This window comes from Cygnus olor, chromosome 1 (assembly GCF_009769625.2).
Source record: "Cygnus olor isolate bCygOlo1 chromosome 1, bCygOlo1.pri.v2, whole genome shotgun sequence".
Lineage (NCBI taxonomy): Eukaryota > Metazoa > Chordata > Aves > Anseriformes > Anatidae > Cygnus > Cygnus olor.
In genome coordinates this window covers 194,262,449-194,285,979 of record NC_049169.1, presented here as the reverse complement: position 1 = coordinate 194,285,979, position 23,531 = coordinate 194,262,449, and the positions used below count along the sequence as shown (strand labels likewise).

Here is a 23,531-nt window from a genome sequence, read left to right as displayed (position 1 = left end):
ACTTTGAAGCCAAGTAGCAAGTCTAATAATCAAAATGGAAATTATCTCATTGACTTGAGCTACATGAGATTAATTGCGAAGCTCCTGTTTTCTGTTCAAACCCTCAGAAGTCTACTTTAAAAGTAGACTATAAACTGGTATACAATTAATGCTATATGATTTATTATTGTATATTATGAAATATTAAAGTATCTTCTACCACATTAAATAATCTCCTTTCTTTTTAGCTTTTGGCTTTAACAATTCAGCATGAAAAGCCCGATTTGGAAGAGCAGAAGACAAAGCTGTTGCAACAGGAAGAAGATAAGAAGATACAACTAGCTAAGCTTGAGGAATCTCTTTTGGAGGTAAAATAAATTTACCTGCTGTATCCGTTAGGCCAATAAGATAAATTTAATATTTTTATGTGCTTCTTTTATTTAAGATTATTTAATTTAAAAAGAAAGTACTGGAATAATGACCCCTCAGAATTTTTGATTTGAGAAGATAAAAGCATTATATACTTGGGCATGTTGGTAAGAAAGAAATATAAATATGTACATCAGTCACCTTTCCTAGGTGGCTCCATTAGTACCTGTACCAAGATGATCTTGTCCTACTCTTATCAACTAGATAACCTAGTGCATTCTTCTATTCTAACTCTGCATCCAGATATCCTGATGTGCTATCCTAGGAAGTATTGGTTTGACTTCTCAAAACATGCCAGGATATACAACCTGTAAACCAGTTGCACAAAACAATTCATCACATCTTGCTCAATAATGTTTTTTACTTAAAATATGGAAATACGGAATACAGTTTGCAGTCAGTTAAGCAGATCTGAACCTTTGATGCAGTGTCTAAAGTGCATTGCTTTCTGATCATTTTTTTTTTTATTATTATATAGTAACTATTTTAATTTTAAAATATTAGGTGTGTGTTGTATTAAGGTGAGGAAAGCTCATGGCTCTTTTTTTTTTCCCTTGGCTGTCTTTACAAATCTTGCATATTAAGAAGTTTTCATGGCCTAGTGAGTTAATATAGTTGCAGGTATATTTGTTAGGTAATTTTATTTATTTTTTTTAAGATAAAACTTTAAATTAACTGTCTACTGTGTATAAAACCCATTTAGTTTTCACTTTCAGATGAAGCCTGAGAGTAAAAATTAACCAACAAGAAGCCAATTTTGTGTTGTGTGACCACAAAATTGTATTGAAGTGTGTTTACCGAGAGCTAGAAAAAAAAAAAGCAGACCTTAAATGCCAGGGAATCACTCATTTTCCCTCTTCTTATTAAAAGTGGAAGCGTTTGTACAGGAGAACTCGGGAGAGAGGTGGGGCAATCAAAAGCATTTTGAAGGGATCTCATTACAAAACTGGGAATGTTGTAATCATGAATATTTATGTCTCAGTTGGAAATGAGGACAAAATTGTATTGGGATGTTGGACTGTACTGTTTTGAGGGAAAACAAATTTATGATTGATCAGGTACAGCAAGTTACTGCAAGTAGCCAATTTCAGGCTAAATTGCTAGTGAAATATGAAAAAAAAATGATTCGTATTTGCTGTTGGGATGTTAGTGTATAAGAAACTGATCATACAAATCATTCTGAAAAGCTTAATGACAGCTTGTTTCAGAATTCGGCAATCTGGATTTTGAGAGTTTGGTCCTGAGTTTTATTTTCCAGCCTTCATTAATACATCATCTGAGTTTTTGGAGTAAACTTTCTAGTACTCTCGGTGCATTCAGTGATTCAGAAATATGCACGTCAGCTTCTAAAATGCTTACTTTGCAGTTTTTTTTTAATGTAACATAAGTGACTTTTTTTTTTTTACAGACACTTGCAACATCGCAAGGCAACATACTAGAAAATAAAGATCTGATTGAATCTTTGAATCAGACTAAAGCAAGTAGTGCCCTCATCCAAGAATCACTTGCTGAATCTCACAGACTTCAGAGTTCCCTTGATCAGGTAGACAAAAAAAAAGATCTTTTATTGCTGCTTTTTTCCTGCTGAGAATAGTTATCTTGTGTGTGTAAATAGAGTATATGTACATCTGCAGGAGAGTAAGATCAGTAACATACAGAATTCATCTTTTGAAGTAAGAGATACTTGCATGATGCAAGTACAGAAAGCATTTTCAGTACTTAAATGTCTTTAATTTGCACTTGACGAATGTTACACAATTTAAAGCCTGCCAGTTTGAATTCATTTTTTTTCCCAAGGATCTATCGGCGGGTATTAGGTTTTGACTTTGTTTTTTTACTTTTACCATCAGCTATTGCAAACAATATGACTGGCTTTCAAGGCTCAAATGGACATTCTTGTTTAATAAATCCCTTGCTATTGCAAAAAATTAATTAATTGGTGGTGTTATTCATCTGGCATAGCTGGGTTTTGTAACATATCACAATTTTTTCTCCTGTGTCCTATTTGTTATATTTTGAATTTGCTGCTGAGTTTTGGGAAGTGCTTTGTGGTGGGAGGAGACCTCAGTGCCCTGAGAATTAATTTCCAAGGTGTTCTTCATAACTTAAAAAACTTTTTACCCAAGTGTTTTCTGTCAAGTTTAAAACCTAAAGATAGTATTGAAGTCTTGAGTACATGGCCCTCAGTTTGAAAAGTCGGAAGGGATTCTGTTTTCTCACACCAGTAGTGGGAGTCATCTGAATTTTTCAACAGGGTTGAATAGATGTTTATATAATATCCAGTAGATGGCAGCAATGTACTGTTTTCATTTGTATATATATATACACCATATATATATATATATATGCTTTTTTTTTTTTTTTTATCCACAGGAGAGAGACGCCTATCTCCCTTTAGCTGAGAGTGCTAGCAAGATGTATTTTATTATTTCTGACTTGTCCAAAATTAATAATATGTACCATTTTAGTTTGGCGGCCTTCCTACGGCTTTTCCAAAGGGCCCTGCAAAGCGAGCAGGTATTTTCTCTTCTTCTAAAGCTGTGAGTGCTGCAGATGAATCACTCTGTTTTGATCCTTAGAATTTTTTAGTTGCTCTGAACGTTTTTAGGGAATAACGTATAATAAGTAGTGATGCTGAACTGTTGTGCTTTACATATTCAGAATATATACACATGGATTTTTTTTTTGCCATTTACATTACATATAAATTGTAAAATTGCTAAGCCATCTAAAACCAAAGTTGCTCTTATTTGTTATTTCAGGCTTGCGCCTTGTCTAAGGTGAATGAATTAGGAAAAGCAAGTTTGACTATAACTTCAGCTCATTACTGCAGGCTTTATTTAAACAATCTCCAATTATTTCTACCAACAAGGGTTAGAATAAGAAAAGACCTATGTTTCTACATGGTTCAGTATTGGAAGGAAGATCAAAAAACTGTTTTTATACAGTCTGTAAGCATGCATGTCTTAGGAAAATGTCACTTTTACTTTTCTGTATTCTCATGGCCATTACATTTTTCTTACTGAAGTGCAGAATTATGGATTTATCCTTTGTCACCTCACTCTTTAGATGTAAAAAACCCACACTGACTAATGATGTGCTTTCTTTTTATTGAGCATCTCCAAAATTCATCTTTTTTTTTTCCTGTTTGTTTCCACTTCAAAAATGAATTCACATGCCTTTTATCATGTCACTTTGGATTGCCCTTTATTCTCATGTCCATGCTTACAACATTCCTTCAGCTCCAATCATTAGCAGAAACGTCCTTCCAACTAAGCAAACTTGCCTTCTTTAAGGTTTTTTTACCTATTCCTTCTTTTCCACAACATGAAATTTCTAACTTCTTGTTCGTAGTTTCACAACCTTTCATAATTTCTTCCTTCCTTCCTATTATGATAACCTATTTAAAACTGAACTTCTGTCTTTGCCATTCATGTCCTCCTTTACTTTCTTTCTTTTTATTCCTCCTCTATCCCCTTCTACATTTTTCCTACACTTTTAGACTTAGGGAAGGGGTTAATGAAATCAGCTTGTGAATCCACATTACCCTCCTTTATAATCTCCAGAAAGGTAGAAAAGAATTTGTTTCAGATAAACCTCACAGTACCTGTAAACCCACTTGTAAACCTCCTTTTATATCTTCACCCCTTTTTATTCCCTCCTGTTTCTGTTCCTCCTCTCCCCCCTCCCCCCTCTATTTCCCCTGGTGAAATTCACTCGGTAATAAAAGATTTTTTACTTCCACATGAATTTTAGAAATCCAAACTTTATTTTTAGGATTCAAGTAATACTGAAGAAAGAATCAAGCTGCTTATTGATGCATTGAAACATACAGTGTATGAATATGTTTGTCGTTGTTTGTTTAAGGTAAGATTGTACTTTTCTGGCTTTTATATAGTGCACTGGGTTTGGAAGTATTCTTTCAGCAACCAACACTGATCTAGTTCAGATAAGCAGTATTGTGTCAGTACATATGCAATACATGTAAAAAACTTACACTTGTAATATTTAGCATAAAAAATTGAGGACAGAAATTTAGACTATGACAAGATTAAGATTGCTTATGCACATTTTTTCCACAGAGCAGTGTTCTAATGGGTGAGGCTATTCTCAGTGTAGTCATATTTCTGCTTTACCTCCGGTTTCTCATCTCTCAATCATTCTGTCTACATAGCCAGTTCCAGGCTGCTCAGTATTTAGAGTACTCTTCATTCTGTTCGGTCTTATGTCTAGCATTTCCAAAGTATAAGTGTTTGACTTAGCCGTCGTGGTAAGGTAGTGTATGATCATTACTGCTTTTTTTTTAAAAGGAAACAACAAAAAAAAACAACAAATCCAAATCATTATAATATTTTCTTTCCTCTTTTCACCTCCTGCCCAAAATCTCTACTGTATAGCTTCTTTGTTTCTCTATTTTTCTCCTGTTCCTCCATACAATGTTCTTAATGTATTTCTTGTTTGTTCTGCATCTCTGTCAGATGGCTTTTGTCTTATTGCTTTCTTGGTGAAAACCTAGGATAGATACGCCCTTCACTTCCACGTTTCATTTTCACTTTCACCTGGAGCAATCATAACAGGAGGTCTCATAGTACTAGGGTGAAGATGACACAGTAGGTCTGCATAGACCATTTGAGCAGTAGTAGAAATGATGCAAGTCTGAAGTGAAAATGGATAGATCTTGGAAGATTTTACCCCCTCCAAATCTAGCAACAGTACACTGAGGATGCAGAAGTAGCAACGTTTCTAAGGATTTTGATTTATCAAAGTTCAGCTGGACTCTTATGTAATATTCTCATAATAATTTAATGTCCATGTTTGAAGTGGTGACTCTGTGAAGTCTTCCAGTAAGTCATCACATCTTTTGAATGTTGGAAGGCAAGCTATTTTTATATGTCAGAAAAGATGAAAGATTTCAAAAACAAGGTGCAGATAGGAGATTTCTAGTAGGAAAGATTTTCACCATGAATGATCAGGCCAAGGTTTAGAAGATACTGGAAGTGTAAGAGTTACAATGCAGCTTCAGACTAATGATGCATCCTGCTTAGTATCCTGCTCTGATACTGGATTTAGAGAACTAATAAGCTCCTCATGCCATCAGCAATCTACTACTAGTTCAGCCTTTTATTCACATTTTTAAAGACTACTGTGGCACTGAGGCTGTACTAGAGTCTTCATATATTGTATAGCTGATAAAATTTTTACATCTGTGTCTGAGGTGATGTATCAGACTTGTAAAAAGGAATCTGGATGAGAAAACAGTAATAATAAAAAGAAAACAAAAATAGTTTGGCCCTCTTGTGTAATTTTGAACCTAAAAATGTAACAGACATCAAAATGAGGAAGACAATATCAGTCAAGTAGTTCATCTTATACCTCATAACATGTACGTAATATTTCCTAGATTATGCTTTCTCAAATTTGGTCCTGTCTCTTCTGATGTCTTATGCAATTCATTTTTCAGTAGTAGTCTTGGGAACCTAATATTCTTCGGAGATGTAAGTCTCATCATCATTAAACTATTTTATGATATTTAAATAAGAAATCATTTTAGATTTTTGTCTTAAAGTTTCAGCTTAACTTTGTTCAATTATTTAAATAAATAATTTTACATTCATCAGTGTATTCATAGATAATATACACAATAAGATACACAAAAAAAGAATGCAGTTCTCAGAATCACAGAATGGTTTAGCTTGCAAGAACCCTGCAAGAACCCCCTACTCAAGCAGAGCAGGTTGCCCAGGACCATGTCCAGGTGACTTTTTATGATCTCCAAGGAAGGAGACTCCTTGGGATGGATCCCCCGATAATCGTGGTGACCGTCAGCCCAACTCTTCAGTTTATCAACATCTTTCTTGTACTGGGGGACTAAAACTGAATGCAGTATTCTACAGAGGAGGTCTAACAACTGCTGAGTGAAGGGTGGATAATCAATTCCATTACTCTGCCAACTATGCCCTCGTTAAAAGAACCAGGGTTCTGTTGATTATCTTTGATGCTAAAGTACAGTGTTGGCTGATATCCAGCTTCCTGTCTCCCAAGACCCTCCTGAGTCCTTTGCAATCCACTGTCTGTATCATTACAAGGGATTCTTCCTTCTCAGGGACAGGACTTTACACTTGTTTTACACTTGTGTTACACCAATTTTGCAAAGTTCCTGTCAGCCACTTCCTCCAACCTGTCCAGGTCTCTTTGAATGGCAGCCCTGCCTTAAATGTATACTCCCTGGTCCCCCCAGTTTGATGTCATTTACAAACGTGTGGTGAGATGTTACAGATTGCAGAGACTGGTTCATTTGCTGACATCAGTATCATAATTTCTGTCATCTGAAATACATGTTATTATTTCTTCCCCGAATATAATATGACGAAGCGGTCTGATCCTTCATCTAAACTTACATACTGGAATGTAACACGGCTTATCCTTACAGACTGGTTTCTTCAGTTGTGGGGAGGTATCGTAGTGGATTTTCTGTTTAATTCATGAATTCAGGCATCTTTTTTTTCAAAACCAGTGTGCAGGACTGGTAAATGTTTGAGGCGCTCTCTGATATGCAGACAAAACATGACTAGTGTGCACCTCTGGGTCCAGGATAGCAGTGTTTCTAGTGTGCCTATATCCCTTGTGGGATCTGAGTTCAGGTGCCCACCAGGTGGCAGAGCCATCACAACATGTGGATGTCCATTCTTGTTCAGGAATCTGTGAGATTTGGTTTTACAGCCCTTAACAGCAAAAGACTCTGGAGTTGTTGAGTATACACTATTGCCATTTTGTTTTAAGGATTACATGGAGAAAGTAAGAGGATTCTCATGTAGATGCCCTTGAGCTAAGGACAATCAAGCTGTCATTTTGAGGTACACATAAGGCATGGTATGTGGGAAACCACACTGTGGAAAATTCAAACAGCGTTGTTTAGAAGTCAAGAACAGAATTAATTTCTACAGGAGTGCAGGGGTGTTGTGTTTATCAGCTGAGACTGCTAAGTTCTGCAGCTTTAATACAATGCTATGTATTGTTTTCTGTTTCCTTCTCTTGTTCTTCCCTGTCACCTCTGTGTTGTATTTTTAATTACATTTCACCTTATTAAAATGAAAAGAGGTATCAGCTTCAATATGCCTTATGCTAACTTACATTCTAATGAAATAAAATGTGTTTATCTTCTACTATCTGGTAAAATACATCTTCCAGGTTACAGGACAGTCCTTAGAAATTTGAGGCCTCGATCTAGGTGTCTGTGTGCTCCTGATTTTAAAGAGTATTTAAGTTCAGTGTTTCACATCAACTTTACTATGTGGTAATCTGTGCTTAACAGTACAGCTTTGGAAAAATACATCTGTTTGTGAATGTTTCTGTCTATGGACATAAGAATCCCAGTTTTAATAAGCCAATATTCTTTTCATAAATATTGTTCTAAGTGTTCGTGTGGTGTATTCAATAGTTCCAATGAATCCTTGTTCCTGGTTTATTGCTCCAGTGCTCAAAAACTGGCTGAAATTTGAGTGGTGCAACAGACCTAGGATTTTTTTTCCAAATTTCTGTCTTCTCTGGCAGTTTTGAAGCATTTCCTGTCTATAGTTTCAAAAATAATGGATTCTGTTTAGTATGATTGCTTTTTTAAAAATACCTGTTTTTTCTTCTTCCCTTGAATTTTAGGTGTAGTTAGATACAGGTTTCAGGTCAGTGTTTCTCTCAAAGTTGCAGAAGTAATTAGCAATTTGGAATTAAGATGTGTCATTAAGTCTCTGCTATAGAATTCAAACTGTTTTATTAATAACATTTTCTTACTTTATGCATAAGAAAGCATAAAGGTGATGTCTGATGCATTTGTATGTTCAGTTTTTTCTGCTTTTGTTTCAGGCTGATCAGCTAATGTTTGCTCTGCATTTTGTACGAGGAATGCACCCTGAATTATTTCAAGAGAACGTAAGTGCTAGAGAAGAAAATTACCCAGTTCCTTCAGCCGCTCCTCATAAGACCTTCATGTTCCTCTCCTTGGGTCTTAGATTAATGCTGATGGCTGATTAGTACAAGTCAACATTTAATCATCCAAAATACCTACATGGAAAGGAGATACAGAGCCTGCAGGACATCCATGGCTTTCTATAGTAGTAGAAGCTGAAGGTCAGAAGGAATACAAAACGTCAGTAAATACCAACTTGCTAGAGAGTCAAGTCAGTAAGGGGAAGAATGTAAACACCAGATAATACATTTGAAGCAAGTAACCGAACTTCATTATATGAAGGATGTGGATTTAATGAACAAGGTTGAAACTTTTTGATGTTATGAATGCACTATAGTTTTATTGCAGATGTATGGATTGACTAAGTGAAATCCCATAGTCTGTAGGATTCGTTTCCTCAGTGAAGCTGCCTGATAAAATTAACTTGAATTTGTCATGTTGGTGGTAGTTGTGGTTAGTCTTTATTATTAGGACTTTCCTAATTCATATACATTACTTGTCTTCAGCTTCTGAAAATACTGTTTATCTTCCTAATCCTTGACTTTATAAACTCATGAAGGCAACAATTTGCAAATAGTTTTCTGACTAAACTAAAGCTTGACTGCCTAGGCTTCTTAAGTGCTGTAGGTACTGATTTCTTTGTTGATTGCTGTTGTTGAGCATGTGTTTCCATCAGCTGTTGGAGTTCTTAACCCACTTGATATAGGTTACATGTAATGCATATTCCTGAGTACTCAAGTATCCAAGTATCTCAGTACTCAAAAGTCAAAACAGGCAAATAATATCAATAATCCTCTTACTTCACTGAAAGGTAGAAATTATTTTCGTTAAAATTACTAAGAAAAGAGTGCTTGTGCAAAATATTTATTGAGGACAATTAAGGTGAAGTGGTTATTATTCCAAGATATTTATTTGAAAGCTTTTAATGTGGTGAGAATAGAAGTCACTTAACTGTGCTGCTAGAGAATTCAGTATTCCAAGTCCCTCTCCCAGAAGAATTTGACCTATTGTGCTTATGAATTTTTCGGTAGTGATGAAAATTTTTCTAGCACAATGTTTAGTAAGAGATAAAGCATTCTAATGTTAAGACACTGTCTTTCTGAATTAATGTGTATAGATTTTTCTGAGGTAGTTCTACATGGCTGCACATATACTGTTTCTGCTTTTCTATATAAAGATATTACACAATTTCTGGTTTTAAAACAAGGAAAGCTTCATGAATTTTTCTGTACATGAGTGTTTATTAATGGGAGAGGATCATCACTTAAAATTGAAAGAGAATTAATTCAAGACTCAGCTAGATCTATGGGTGCCAAAAGCTTATATCAGAGTAGTTTTAGTTGATTGGATTTTTTATTTGGAATGTTTCAATGTTCTTTAACAATAAAAAATAAAGTTTTCTTTTATCACAGATTTATAGATACTAATAATAGAAATTTTCTATACTCTGGAGGTTTATTAGTACCACCTCCAAATATAGGGTTATATAATCTGTAGTATGTTTTTAAATACTTATCTAATCTGTTTAAAAATGATTAAAAGCTCTCTTCCTGGATACAAATACTAAGTCTAAAAGATTTAATCATTATATTGCCTCACCTGACATCACCCCTTTCTTAATGCAACTAAAGGGTTCATAATACCAACCTGTTTTACTAAGTACTCCTTTTGTTCTAGTAACTGCATCGTTTGATTGCTATAACATGAAACAACACTGAAAAATGAGGTCCATATTCTATGGGCCTACTGATAACTGGTCAGGCAGTATGTGTGTCCTTGTCAGCCAGGTATGTTACTCCTTGGGAGTCTGTACATGGAAGATCTGGGTGGAAGCTGTGGGTCTTGGAAACAATAAGGTTTCTCCTTTGGTTTATTTGCTTGTAAAGCACTGCAATCCCATAGTTTGGATACTACAAAAGGGACATAGTGTTAGTATTATGTGGAGTTTAAAAAATGTTGTATAACACTTTCAGAATCTAGGTTTTAATTGTTTATCCTCTGAATTATTTCTGTTTTGCCTACATGCCACTACGCATTATTTTTTTTATTCTTAAAGATGTCTGGTCATTTATCTGAGTTGTTCATTTATTCCCCCTAGGAATGGGAGACTTTTACAGGTGTGATTGTTGGAGATACCGTAAGAAAATCAGTAAGCTACTTTTATTTGTGTATTCTGGAAAAAGTAACATCTAATTAAATCCTGAGAAGTTAAGATTATGTGCTTTCTACATTGTTTTATTAATTGGATTAATACTTGAAAGGGACGGATATAGGAACAGATATAAAGGAACAGATATATTATTAACATTTTTGAATATGGCAACTTGTTTTCTATGCATATCTTTTTTGTCTTTGCTGCCTTTTTTCTTTTTATTACTGTTAGCACGATTGCTATTCATTAAAATTCAACGGTATATTTAAAAAGGTTTTAAACCCTTTTCTGTAACTAAAATAAGTGTTTCTTAATCCCTCTTTTCTACAGTGTCATACATGAGTTGTAGTCTTTGCATGGGTTGATGCAATTGTCCACACACTTTACTACATTTGATTAGCTTTTTTCCAGAGCCTCAGTTCCACATCTGGAGATGTACTTACCTACACCTAGTTCACATAAGCTAGAAGCATCAGTTGCTTGCCTGATTAATTATGCTACAGTTACTAAGTGTCCTTCAATTCTACAGAAGCTGTATATTTTCAAAATAACCCTCCAGTAGAAAAGGGTAGAGAAAAGAAAAAGCTAAGCATTTCCTAGTCTTAGCCATTATAGACGTTCTTTGAACCAGATATTCTGGCAGTTTTGAAAGGGGTGTTAAGAAACCTGAGTTTTGTCTCTGCCTTTTCTGTTGCTAATCTCTTTTCTTTTGGTCAGGGTCAGGGTAGGTTATTTCCATCAGTGTTGGCTGCAGTTTTCATTACTCCCAATTACTTTTAACCTTTAATCTTATTTACATATCTATATCAGGACAATGCAGCCAGTTCTTAATATGAGTTGTTCCATAGCTTTCATCATCCTTGTCAGCTTTTATGCATCTTTTCTGGTTCTGATGTATACTTTTGGAGATCTGTGGGATCAGATGACAGGGTACAATTGTGACTCATATGGTGGCATTGTCCTTTAGTGAATGCAGAGCTTTGTGATGAGAGAGATTCCGCTGCAGCTTAGACTATATTGTTGTTCATCCTTATAATTTCCTCCATCCCCAACAACTAAGAAATAGAAACATAAAGCTGTGGCCAAACTTTACTAGTGCAGAGTTGTCCAGAATGATACTTTGCCTGTTGAATTACCCTAGAATTGCCCTTTATGTGGAGAGCCATCCTCTTCATGACTGTGAATAAATGTAATTGAGTTATTTTTTGAAGTCAGTTGATTGGAGTGCATATGCAAATAGTCAGTCATTTGGGTCACTTGTCTTTATACAAAAGAAAACTACTTAGACTTGAGCAGGACTTACAGATACACTAAATAATGACATTTTCAGGCTCAAGCAGTTAAGCAAAACTTGATGTGAACAGTGTATCTCTAAATTGGTAGCTTTTGTTTCCTTATGCCATTTATGATTTTAGCAACAGTCCACAGAAGGATTCCTGTTATGAGCAATATTTTTTTATTAAAAGTGTGGGTTTTGCAGTCTTTCTACTGAATATAGTGTTTCACAAAAAAAATGTGTAACTTATATGTCCAATGTAACTTGTCTCAATAAGGATTCACAAAGAAGTGCTCGTGACCAGATTCCTTCTTGGATAGAACAGGAACGAGCCTGGGCAGTAGCATCTTTGAAGGTATACATCACATGGCAGTTTGAATTTACCTTAAAATGTCTTTGGTTTTAGCAAATGTAATTTGAACTTGAGTACTCACATATGTATTTGTCAAATGGAAGCATTTTGTTATATTAAATTGTTACATCTTACAGAAACTGTGATATAGTATATACCCCTTTTAAAAAAAATCTAAGTTGATTTGTTATTTCATCTGTTCTGAAATCTTTTGTGTGTGTCTCTACCCAATTTAACAATGATGTGCATGTGAGTGAAAATATCATCTTAGATTAGAAAATATTTTAAGCCTACCCAAAATATTACAATTTGTATAAATTGAAAAATATACAAAGGAAAATTGCAAATACTTAAATTACAGGTTACTCTTGTATAATGTCTTTTCAGAAACCACTTTATATTGTATTAAAATCCATAGGTCTTTAATTGGGAAACTAGTTTTCTATTTACCAAATTTTCGTGCAAACACTTAAAGGTATTTCAGAGTTTGTAATTGCTCAGATCAAGTAATTTCATATTAAAACAACACAAGACTTTCTTGGCTTTGATTCATCCTGCAATGGTCAATGTTGAAACCCTTTCATCTAAGGACAACTATATGAAAATATTAGTCCCTGAAATTCTGTCCTAGCTTATTCTCTTCCTCCGTGTAGCTCAGCAGCAAGGCAAACCTGAGCAGTCTTTGGCAAGGACTTTTGGTGCTAAATCCACAGATGATTATTTTTCAGTTCTGTTCACCGGACATAAAAACAATTACAATAATGGTGTGGCAAGCATGATTGGTGCTCACTGTTTTTTTTAAACCCTAACTAGGTCAATCAATAGCATGCACGAATAGAAAAAGATCCTTGTCATGATGAAAGGAAGGAATAAAAATTAGGTAGGGCCCAAAGTTTGAAATTGAGCCTAGAAGTTTAAAAACTAAAATACAGAGCAAATACAGACTTAACATTTGCAGAAACTAGGTAAACAAATGGTTAATTTTATGTTGTAACCTGTTGTTTTTGAACTCCAAGATTAAAATTGAATGGAGTTACATGATACGCACAATTATTTACAGGTTTAGGATCATAGTGGTATTTGTGAGTGACTTAAAATATACGATGTCTAAATGACTATTCTTTATTGTTAAATATGCATTATTTATTTTGTAGATATCTCTCCCAGGTCTCTATCAGACACTTTGCCTTGAAGATGAAGGTCTATGGCATACTTTTTCTCAGAGCTCTGTTTGCGAGCAAGAATTTCCATCTACTATTGTAAAAAGAATTTCTTTATTTCAGCAGGTAATATTCCATATTAAATTATTTAAAATTAATTGTGATTTCAGCACTGAAAGTAAGTTTTCCATCTTAGAAATTTAGGCTTCAGACCTGGTTGAATTATAAGCACTGACAATATCTATGCTGTTTTATAGCTCAACTAGTTTATTTAATCTAAGTTTTTTTTTTTTTTTTTTTCCTATAATATATGCTAAATTCTCTCATATCTAAGTCTTTTTTGTGTTAGTCTATTGGCTGCAACTGAGCATACTCTGCAGGGTAACAAGGTCTCTGTTAATACAGAATTGATTTTATGAATAGGTATTGAAATTATTTCATGGTTGCTTTGTTACTGCAAAATTTCTCAGCTTGTTGAGCATCATTGCATTTAACAATTATCTAAATTAAACTCAGACACCTGACTGAAAATCATAAAATTCTGTAGCAGCCACTGCTTATTAGAAAAGTAGTCTTGAAATACTACTCTTCCTTGATTAAAAAACTCACCAAGAATGTTGGAGAGGCAGGTTCCTTACTCCCCTGTAGGATCCTTCTTCCCAGGAAGAGAAAAATGTCATCCCTCTTGTGTTTATGAAAGAGAGGGTGTTGCTACTTATTTTCAAAAGAAAGTAATTTTCTTACAGTCATTTTTCAATTGAAGAAACTCCATATAGAATGATTGCCCTTTTTGATCCAAAGAAGGGATGGGTGTTTAAGACAATGCATTTTCATGTCGGCTAGCTATTGAAAGCTCTCTATTTGGTCATTTTTGTGGAGGAAAAGAGAGAATGTCTAAAATACTGTACACAGAATGTAGGAAGAATCATTTTGCAAAGGAGTTTGTCTGAGCTATGTTTGATTTGATGAAGTGCAGAACAGTTATTCTTGCGTGTGCAATGTACTGTCATTGAATTTCTACATACAGGAAAATAAATCTGGAATGATCAACGTATTATATATCTAGTTCCTTGCATAGGATGCATTAAGAATGTTTGTCATGATGAAGTCTACTGAAACTACCTAGTACAGATTTATGTGCAACTCATAAGTTATTTTCTTTCAAACTGTATATTGAACACTTAGCATAGTTTCAAGCTTAAAAAGTAGTGCTTTCCTAAAAATTTAACAAAATTTATGTTTTCCTTCAAAACCAACAAGAGATATTCCAAATTTTGAAACTGGAATATGATGGCAGATTCAGAATTGTGGTTTTGTGTACAGGTCTGTGGATAAGTGAAGGGGTGGGAGAAGGGGTGGTGATTTTAACAAATCATTTCCACTGAAGTAGGTAGGATTAGCTGCCTGCAGTTGCCTGTACTGAACATTTGATGGAAGTTGCTAGTGGGGAAACTGCTAATTTAATTTTATCCAAATTGTTTAGCTGTTCATGTTTTGTAGCCTTTTGAAGAACATAAGAAAAACATTGAGCCCTTTTGTTCTTTTTGAACCCAGTGTTCTTTTGAAGAACTTTGAACCTTCCCTTTGGCAGGCGGTTGGGCCCGAGGTCCCTTGAGGTCCCTTCCAACCCCTACAATTCTGTGATTCTGTGATAAGCATCTGCAAAACTAGGAGGTTTGCAAGTCTGAGTATCTCAGTAAGTTAAAAGAAATGTAAAGCTCTAAAGTTGCTCTTAAACAAAAGAACGTATTTCAAAATTGATTATTTTACTGTATTACAGCACTAAAATCAGAAACACTGATGTTCCATTTAAGGATTTACAATCTAAATATATGTATAAAATTATAGTTTAGAAGAGCTGTATAAAGTAAAGTTTGCTTTTTGTTGTTCCTGCTACCCACATGATGTATACCTTTATTCTGAAACATGATATAAAAAGTTCCAGCTTACAAATAGGCATTTTATGTAGAACTATCCTCCAGTTCTATTCAGAAGACAAACTGCTTACAAAGGATGATTGTATTAGGTTATATTGGAAAGGAATGATTGGATAGCTATATATATTTAGAGAAAATAACTTAGTTCTAGAATGAAGTTAAAAAAAAAGTTTTCTTTGAAGAGTCTTGCTTTTTTAGTTGTTACAGTGTATTTTTATAAATGAATTTCACCTGAATATATTTTATTTTAAGGTACTTGTGGTCCAGGCTGTTAGACCAGACAGACTACAGAGTGCTATGGCTCTTTTTGCATGTAAAGCCCTAGGTAAGTTCATTTTCCACCAGGGTGCCTCCACACAGCAATTAAATCTTGTGGTTTTTTTGGTCATACATTTTATTTTATGGTTCTTACAGAAGTTTTATAATTTAAAAATAGGTTGTAAATGGAATTCCTGTTTTTTTTTTTTTTTTGTAAAGTGTTGTTGCAAAGTACTTCTAAAATTGTTTGTTTTTGCTGCATTGTGATTTTAAGAATCTGTCAGATTAATTTATTTTTGAACACTAAGCTTTATCTTTTTTTTATCTTTTTTTTTTTTTATCTTTATTTATGTCCAACTTTCTAAAACCCAAACTTTTTTATGGAGGAATACTTAGACTATTTATTTTCATATGTGGCGTATCTCAAAAGTGCTACAACATATTTGGCTAAGCAGTTACTCATTTACAAGGCACCTCTTTTAAATTATCATCATTTCCATAAATGTGTTACTACAATAACATAAGTTGCAGGTGTGCACAGATTCCAGTCCATTGCCCAATCATGGCTTTTTATGCTATTCCTCAGTTAATGCAAGGCTAAGTTTTAGTCTCCAGTTAACATAAAATTATGTAAGATATCAAAACTAATCAATGAAGCTTTTCAGGAATCTGGGTGCATCTACTTGCACTGCTAAAAACAGTAGCACTGCCATCAACCTCTTGTTTATTTTGGCTGTATAATATTTTGTGCATCTGTTTATAGAAGCTAAGCAGTTTTAGGAATAAGAACTTGATGATTGAACAAGTGAAGAAGAGCGGTTGGTCTAGCGTGTTACCATCTTTGGCAATAACAAAAGCTAAATGCCAAGGAAAGAGTATAAGAACATCACACACCTGTAGTGAAACCTTTTGCAGTGACCATTGTTTTCTGAAAATACATCCATATTTCTAAACTCTTAAAGAACGACTTCAGCAACATCAGGATGTTTTGGAGTGATTTTTTTTTCCCTTGCAAGTAATATAATTCCTCAATTTAAAGCTTGTATGTGTGCTTGTATTTTGAAGGTTTCAGATTTTCCTCACTCAGATCCTGATAATTGAATTATTTGAGTATGTACAGATGTATATTACTGTTTAACCATACTAAAGTAATAGGTTATTAATGGAATTTTAGAACCAAAATTTTGGCCTGTGGATTCGTGGCATGCCAGGATCTATAATAATGTCTACTTATGTGTCATACTGCAGTTTAATTTTTTTATAGTCATTTAATATTCTCATTTGTATACCGAAAAGGGCTTTTTTTATGAATTGTAAACCAAATAAAAAAGCAGAAACAGTATCAGTCTTTAAGCTTTGAAGAGATCTGACTTAATTCCATTAATTTTCTGGCTGATTTTGTTTGAATAATAGGAAAAGTCTTTTGAAGAGCACTCCATCCTGTGTAGTCACTTTATTTTCATAATATTTCTGATTACAGGAATAAAAGAATTATCTCCATCACCTCTGAATCTGAAACGTCTGTATAAAGAGACTCTAGAAATTGAGCCCATATTGATAATTATTTCTCCTGGTGCTGATCCTTCTCAAGAGCTGCAAGAACTTGCCAGTGTTGAAAGAGAGACTGAATGCTACCATCAGGTCAGTCTTCGATGAGAGTAAATGAGAGTAATGATTAAAAAACACGATGTGTAATGTAAAATTTTACAGTAGCAATATCTGTTTTACTTTTTTTTCCCCCTGGAATTTATTATGTAAAATCATAGTTTGGTGTCTGTGTGTTTGTTATTTCTGCCTTCTGAATCCATTGGCCAAATGGGGTGGAGAAAAATGCCATCAGTGATACTCACAGAAATAGGATCCACATTAGAGGCATTTCTCTGGCTTGGAGAAGGGAAACGTGAGAAGATAGATGGAAGAGAACAAAAGAGACTAAGAATTATATATATTTAGGCATGTACCATTTTTAGTGTGGAATAATCGAACCATGAAACAAAACCCACTGAAAACTAGACTCTCCTCTCCTTATAGAACCTATGTATTTTTCTCCAACAGGAAACATAAATCAGACATCCAGTATTTGTAAATACTTTGGTATTTTTGTGAAATTCTGAAAAATATTTTGAGGAACTTTAGAAGTAAATGTTAACCAGTTAAATTGTTGATGGGAGTTCTGAATAGAACTCTTACATTTCATGTCTGTTGAAAAAAATGTTTAAGGTTGACCATCCAGGAAACAGTTTCTAAGAGGACTTGCACAATAATTTTCCTACAGACTGAGTTGAGGCTGACTGGCCTGCATTTAATAGATCTTCCTCGACCTTATTCTTCATGAAGACAGATGTGACATTTGCCTTTTTCATCAGGAAACACCCCAAATCAACATGACCTTTAGAAGTTGATACCAAGTAGTCTTGCAATGACGTTAGCTGCCCCCCCAGCACTTTTTGATGCATCTCATCTTTTCCTATGGACTTACATATTTTTAAGCGTGTTGAGTGATTCCTAAATCTCTGTCTCTACCGTGGGCAGTGCTTCACTCCTGCTAGTAGGCTTGGGAAACCCAAGAGGCCTGAGAACAGGCCTTACCTGTGAAAACTCAGGCTAAAAAAATCATTGAGTATCTCAGCCTTTTCCGTGTGCCTTGTCACTAAGTGCCCTGCCCTGCTGAGTGATGGGCTCACAGTGCTCCTTAGCTTTCCTTGGCTAAAAGGAAATGTACAAAACTCAACAAGAAGGACGAGCAAAGTCCTGGCCTGGACAGGAAGAACCCCTTGCAGTGATATTGGCAGTGACCTGAATGGTTGGAGAGCAGCTCTACTAAAAAGATCTGGAGGGTTTTTGTAGGCAGGGGGCTGGACATGAGCCAGCACTGTGCCCTGGCAGCAGAAAAATCTTTGTGGTGACCTAATTACTGTCTTTCAGTACTTGCAAAGGAGGTCACTGAGAAAATGGATTCAGAGTTTCTGCAGTAAGGCATGATGGTCAGGCAAGAAGCAATGAGCATAAATTGTAACTACAGGTTCTGCATATAAGGAGAAATTTTTTCAGTCAGGAAAAAAGAATGGTCAGATTGTCTTGTGCAGCCCTTGGAAGTTTCCAAGAGTCCATTGGACAAAGCCCTCAGGTTTTATCACTCATTGCTGATCCTTCTTTGAGCAGGAGGTTGGACCTTCCAAGATCCATTCCAACTTGAATTACTCTACCGTACAAGTGATTTCCTAATACTCCTAATACACTCTACTGTTGCACTTTATACCTTTCAGTAAAACATTCTTTCTTTCTTTCATTTGAAATACTCGGGGGAGGGGAGTTACCTAGCTGATCACTGGTTAGTATAGAAATAGAAAGTTTAATGTTGCTTTTAGATACTTGCAATTGTTCTTTTCCTGGAACATGCACTAATGAAAAATACATTTTTCCCATCAAATAGTAAAGATTTAGATCTTACTGCCATCATGTCTAGCTGTGTGAGTGTTTAAGAATGCATGTTTCTTACTCTGCCACACAGCTTTTTGTGTTTATCTCTAAATGTCCTTTACATATTCGACATGTAAAATGTAACATGGCACAGTATTTGATTAAGGAGGGGTACTCAAAAGTAATTCATCTGAAAGTTTTCCTATTAATGAGAATATTTTGGTGGTGGTATTTTTTTTCCAGTACTTTCTCATGCATTTTGAATAGAATGTAGAAGATCGGACTTTTCTTCTCTCTGAAATCATTCCTCTTATGGCATAAAGAACAGACACCTAAATTTGTGTGGTACACTACCATATTGTCTGCTGACTTTATTCTCTTTCAGTTATCTTCTTTTGTCTATTTAAAGTTACTTCAAGATACTATACTCAGTTTTGTGTAGGCAGAGTACACCCTGTATCAACATATAAAGCTAAGGCCACAAACTTCTTTCATTCAGTGGAGTTTTTGGGTAAAAAGATGTGATGGATTTCCTGTTAAGGGATATTTGGGAAAGTTATATTAATCATAATGGTTCTATTTTGTTACAGCAGTAATGCCAATTCAAGACTTTTCATATCATTTAAAGCCACTTTCTTTTCAGCCTGTTTCATGCAGGGTTTTTTGTTATGTACAGCTTCCAATTAGATTCTAGGGGAGAACTAAGGTGAACATACTGTTAGTCCAACATTAATTGTTGCAGTAATTGTGCTGCAAAACAAATCTTTATATTATTTTCAGTTTTCACTGATTTCTCTGAAAATTCAGTTTTGAATCTTTGTCTTTACATTTGATTTCCAAATGTGTTTTACCAGCAATATGGTACTATAAAAAAATATGAAAAGACTTCTTGCTAAGTTATTCATATCTCCCAGCTGGAAAGAGAAAAACCTTAGTTTTTCACTCATGTCAATATGAAATTGATAGTTTCTCTTCAAAGGAAGTACTCCTAACTTAAAGTCAAAAGGAAATTTGTTCCCATTTATCTTTCATTTTTATCATATCAGCAGTTCTACAGTAATATAGTTCAGTCACTGATATTTAAATTACTTCTGAGTTCCCAGGGAACGCCATCACTGTCACCGAGTGATGTATGTATTTTTCCGTAAAACGATTAGGTAATTTTGTTTCTTAAGAAGCTCTGGTTAGATATGCTGCAAAGAAAAAACTATACTTTCATCAATTTTTTTCTCTACTTTAGTACCCTATCACATTAGAGAAAATGTTGGTTATGGTTAAGTCATCTTGTTTTTTTTTTTACATATACAATATGTATACATACACATACTTGGAAAAACTGTTTTGTATTTAGCTGTTAAATGAGGCATGATAAATTCCTGATACAATATTTTTTTTTCTTTCCCCATTTCAGATTGCAATGGGCCAAGGTCAAGCTGATCTAGCTATTCAAACTTTAAAAGAATGTGCACGCAATGGAGAATGGCTGTGTTTAAAGAACCTGCATCTTGTTATACCTTGGCTTCCTGTATTGGAAAAGGTAATTGTGGCTAGACAAGAATGTTTTGGAAACTAGACAAAATTAGGAGGCAATTTTGAAACAATCATGCATTTCCATAGTGATGTTTAGAATTCCAACAACTGAAAAATAAACCTTTGCAGGTTTCTCAGTCATGAATAAGGTGAAATGCTTCAGATCTAAGCAACTGCTTTTTTTGTATGATTGCTTTAATCTTCAGACTAAATAGAGTATTTCTTCCACAGGGAGTGTACAAATGCTTCTGTTAGGCTTTCTGATACTTTATGAGATACTGCCTCTGTTCGCTGAACAATGAATCCAAGTATACTTGATTTTTTTTTCTTTATATAGTAAAATTTATGTTTATACATATTTTTACACTTCAGTTCTAGAGCTATCTTATTAGTTCTTTTCTTGCTATTTTTAAATATAGCTTGTTTCTCAGTCACTAAGCGGTGTTTGGTAATTTGAAATTAAAATGTGTAATTTTTTATAGAAACACACTTATTGCATCTAAAGTGCATTGACTTGCTAGCTTTACCTATATGTCACTGTAAAATCCAAAAAGCAAACTAACTAGAAAAAAGAAAGAGGTTTCTTATCAACAATTACTACAATCTTAGTTGTCCTATTTCTAACAGTTGTTCATAAAGTGTACTCCATACACATGAGCTAGGAGTGTATTTGTGTCTAACAAGAGCCATGTAGTGTGCAAGTACCTTTAATCTATTATGAAAAAATGGACAGGCAAAGCAAGATAATACTGATGTGTGTTAATCTAATTTGAATATGGTAATGAATTGCATGGAAGTGTTTGTAAGCCTCTTACTAATTATAAGAGTAAAATTTTAAATCTGGTAAGTACATATGGATATATATATCAAAATTTTCTTATTCCTTCTGCAAGAACATAATTCTGAAGGTGTTAAACTTCCTGCTGAACTTAATATAGACTGAGATTCATTGAGGTTTGACTCAGCACACCCTCTTGTCTGTTCTGTGTACCGTTAACAAGTGAGGCTATCATGTTCATATGTTTGAACATCGTAAGAGAGATCTGCCTATTTGTAGTTCAGTTCCATCCAAATACTTAAATTTAGTTCTCACAGCCTTTCCCTTTGGGCAGATGAAATACATCTTCTAACACACTGGTCAATGTGAGCTTTATCAATATGAAGGTTAAAGCCTCACTGCTTACAACTGACTGCCCTCAGCTGTCTTCTACCTAAACACAGTATACCAGAGGATACATGCAGCTGACAATTTCGCTTAAACCAGCATATAAATCTGCTTTTTTTTTTTCTTTTCTTTTTCTTAAATCTCCTGCTTCCAAGGCTATGGATCATTTTCACATCTTAGTTTGTCTCCCATAACATCCTCATAGTCAAGATGATGAAAATACAGGCTCAGTTGTACCACAGCAAGGTAGATTGAAAATTAGCTGAACTATGAGGCTCAAAGGGCTTTCTGTCAGCAGCACAAAGTTCAGCTGGAGGCCAGTCACCACTGGTGCCCTACTGAGGTTGATAGTGTGGCTAACATTGTTTAACATCTTCATTAATGACATGAATAATGGGACAGAAAGCATCCTCAGCAAGCACAGATAATACAAAACTGGGAGGAGGGATTGAGAAGGACCTTGATAAGGTCCTTGGAGAAGTAGGCTGACAGGAACCTCATGAAGTTTAGCAAAGAGAAGTGAGTCAAGTACTTCTACTGGGGCATAATAATCCTAAACCACCTGGACAGCTGGAAGGGGGAGTCCTGGCAGGTAGGAAGCTGACTATAAGCCAACAGTTGCAATTGTAGCAAAGAAGGCCAACAGCCTCCTGTGCTGCCTAGCACAACAGAAACAATGGACATACGGAGTGAGTCTTGCAAAGGGTCCTGAAGGCAATGAAGGGATGAGAGTGTACCTGGAGGTATTTTAAGAGCTATGTGGATGCAGCACTAAGAGGACATGATTTAGTGATGGGACTAAGTAGTTCAGGTTGATGGTTGGCCTTTGATGATCTTGAAGGTCTTCTCCAACCTAGATGATTCTATGATTCATTGTGTTATAAACGTGTCATCTGAGGAGAGGTTACAAGACATGGGACCGTTTAGGCAGGAGAAGAAAGGTTCGGGGGAATCTTATCAGTGTGTGTATCAGCTGATGAGAGGCATTGAAGGAGACAGACAGACTTCTTACAGGTGTTCCATGACAGGACAAGAGGCAATGGGCACAAACTGAAATACAGAGAGACATGAGATAAACCATTTTTTTAATTTTTATTTTATTTTTATTTTTTTTACTGTGAGGATAGTCAAACACTGAAACAGGTCACCCAGAGTTGTAGAGGTGTCTTTGGAGATATTGGAAACATGACTGGACACAGTTCTGGGCAACCTGTTGTAAGTGACCCTGCTTTGAGCAGGGTTTGGGCTAGACAATCTCCAGAGGTTCCTTTCAACATTCAGTGTACCAGATAGAGTTGTTGTTTTGCCTAAAGAGAAGAATGATTCATGGGTTAAGAGAATATTTTTTGCTAAAACTACTGAAAACAAAACAGTTATGTCTTAGAGGTTACCAAAATGGAGGGATTTTAAGCAAATCTGCTAGGGTTTATTGAGGTATGAATAGGCACACGCACAAAACTGTTGCCTTTGTTCTCAAGGCACTTGTCAAGCAACTTTGCTGGCTTTATACATAAAGCATCTGTGAAAATATATGCTTTTGTACATCAGTAATTACATGATGTTTTGTGAAACCTTTGTATTTGAAATGGAGTTTAACAATATTTTTCTTAGAACTCATTTTCCTATCTGTAGTTTTCTGTGAATCGTAATACATGAAGTATGCATATAACATAAACACTTAAAAAAAAATAAAATAATATAGATGCACAGTTATTGAAATACATTGAGATCTGTGGTTGATATGCAACCCACAGTCCAAGCCTTCTTTTGAGACCTAGGCTTTTGGTGTTCTTTACTTAAGAGAAGTAAAGAACTGCTATATATTTTTAGGCTCTGAATTTAGAATCTGGGAAGGAGTTGCAAATATTTTGACACAGCTAGGATGAACTTTGAACTCGAGCATAGCAAGCACA

The 23,531-nt window shown here is 35.0% G+C and overlaps 1 protein-coding gene across 9 annotated transcripts in view; it reads left to right on the top strand.

Annotated features, from left to right (window-relative positions):
* The window catches only part of DYNC2H1 (dynein cytoplasmic 2 heavy chain 1), a 165,997-nt gene that overhangs the window by 69,228 nt on the left and 73,238 nt on the right, over nt 1-23,531 (top strand). For 7 of the 9 annotated variants that reach the window (XR_005816072.1, XR_005816073.1, XM_040544151.1 and 4 more), the window contains exons 67-77: nt 228-347; nt 1,817-1,951; nt 2,782-2,925; nt 4,186-4,275; nt 8,266-8,331; nt 10,467-10,517; nt 12,074-12,151; nt 13,303-13,434; nt 15,498-15,570; nt 16,984-17,144; nt 20,335-20,460. Coding sequence is in view for 6 of the 9 variants with exons in the window: in XM_040544151.1 (XP_040400085.1) it covers nt 228-347; nt 1,817-1,951; nt 2,782-2,925; nt 4,186-4,275; nt 8,266-8,331; nt 10,467-10,517; nt 12,074-12,151; nt 13,303-13,434; nt 15,498-15,570; nt 16,984-17,144; nt 20,335-20,460 (1,176 nt within the window). In the remaining 3 variants the exon portion in view is untranslated. Of the gene's footprint in view, nt 1-227; nt 348-1,816; nt 1,952-2,781; nt 2,926-4,185; nt 4,276-8,265; nt 8,332-8,411; nt 8,607-10,466; nt 10,518-12,073; nt 12,152-13,302; nt 13,435-15,497; nt 15,571-16,983; nt 17,145-20,334; nt 20,461-23,531 lie in introns of those variants that run through there. The other 2 variants (XR_005816075.1, XM_040544155.1) reach the window with 2 other exon arrangements.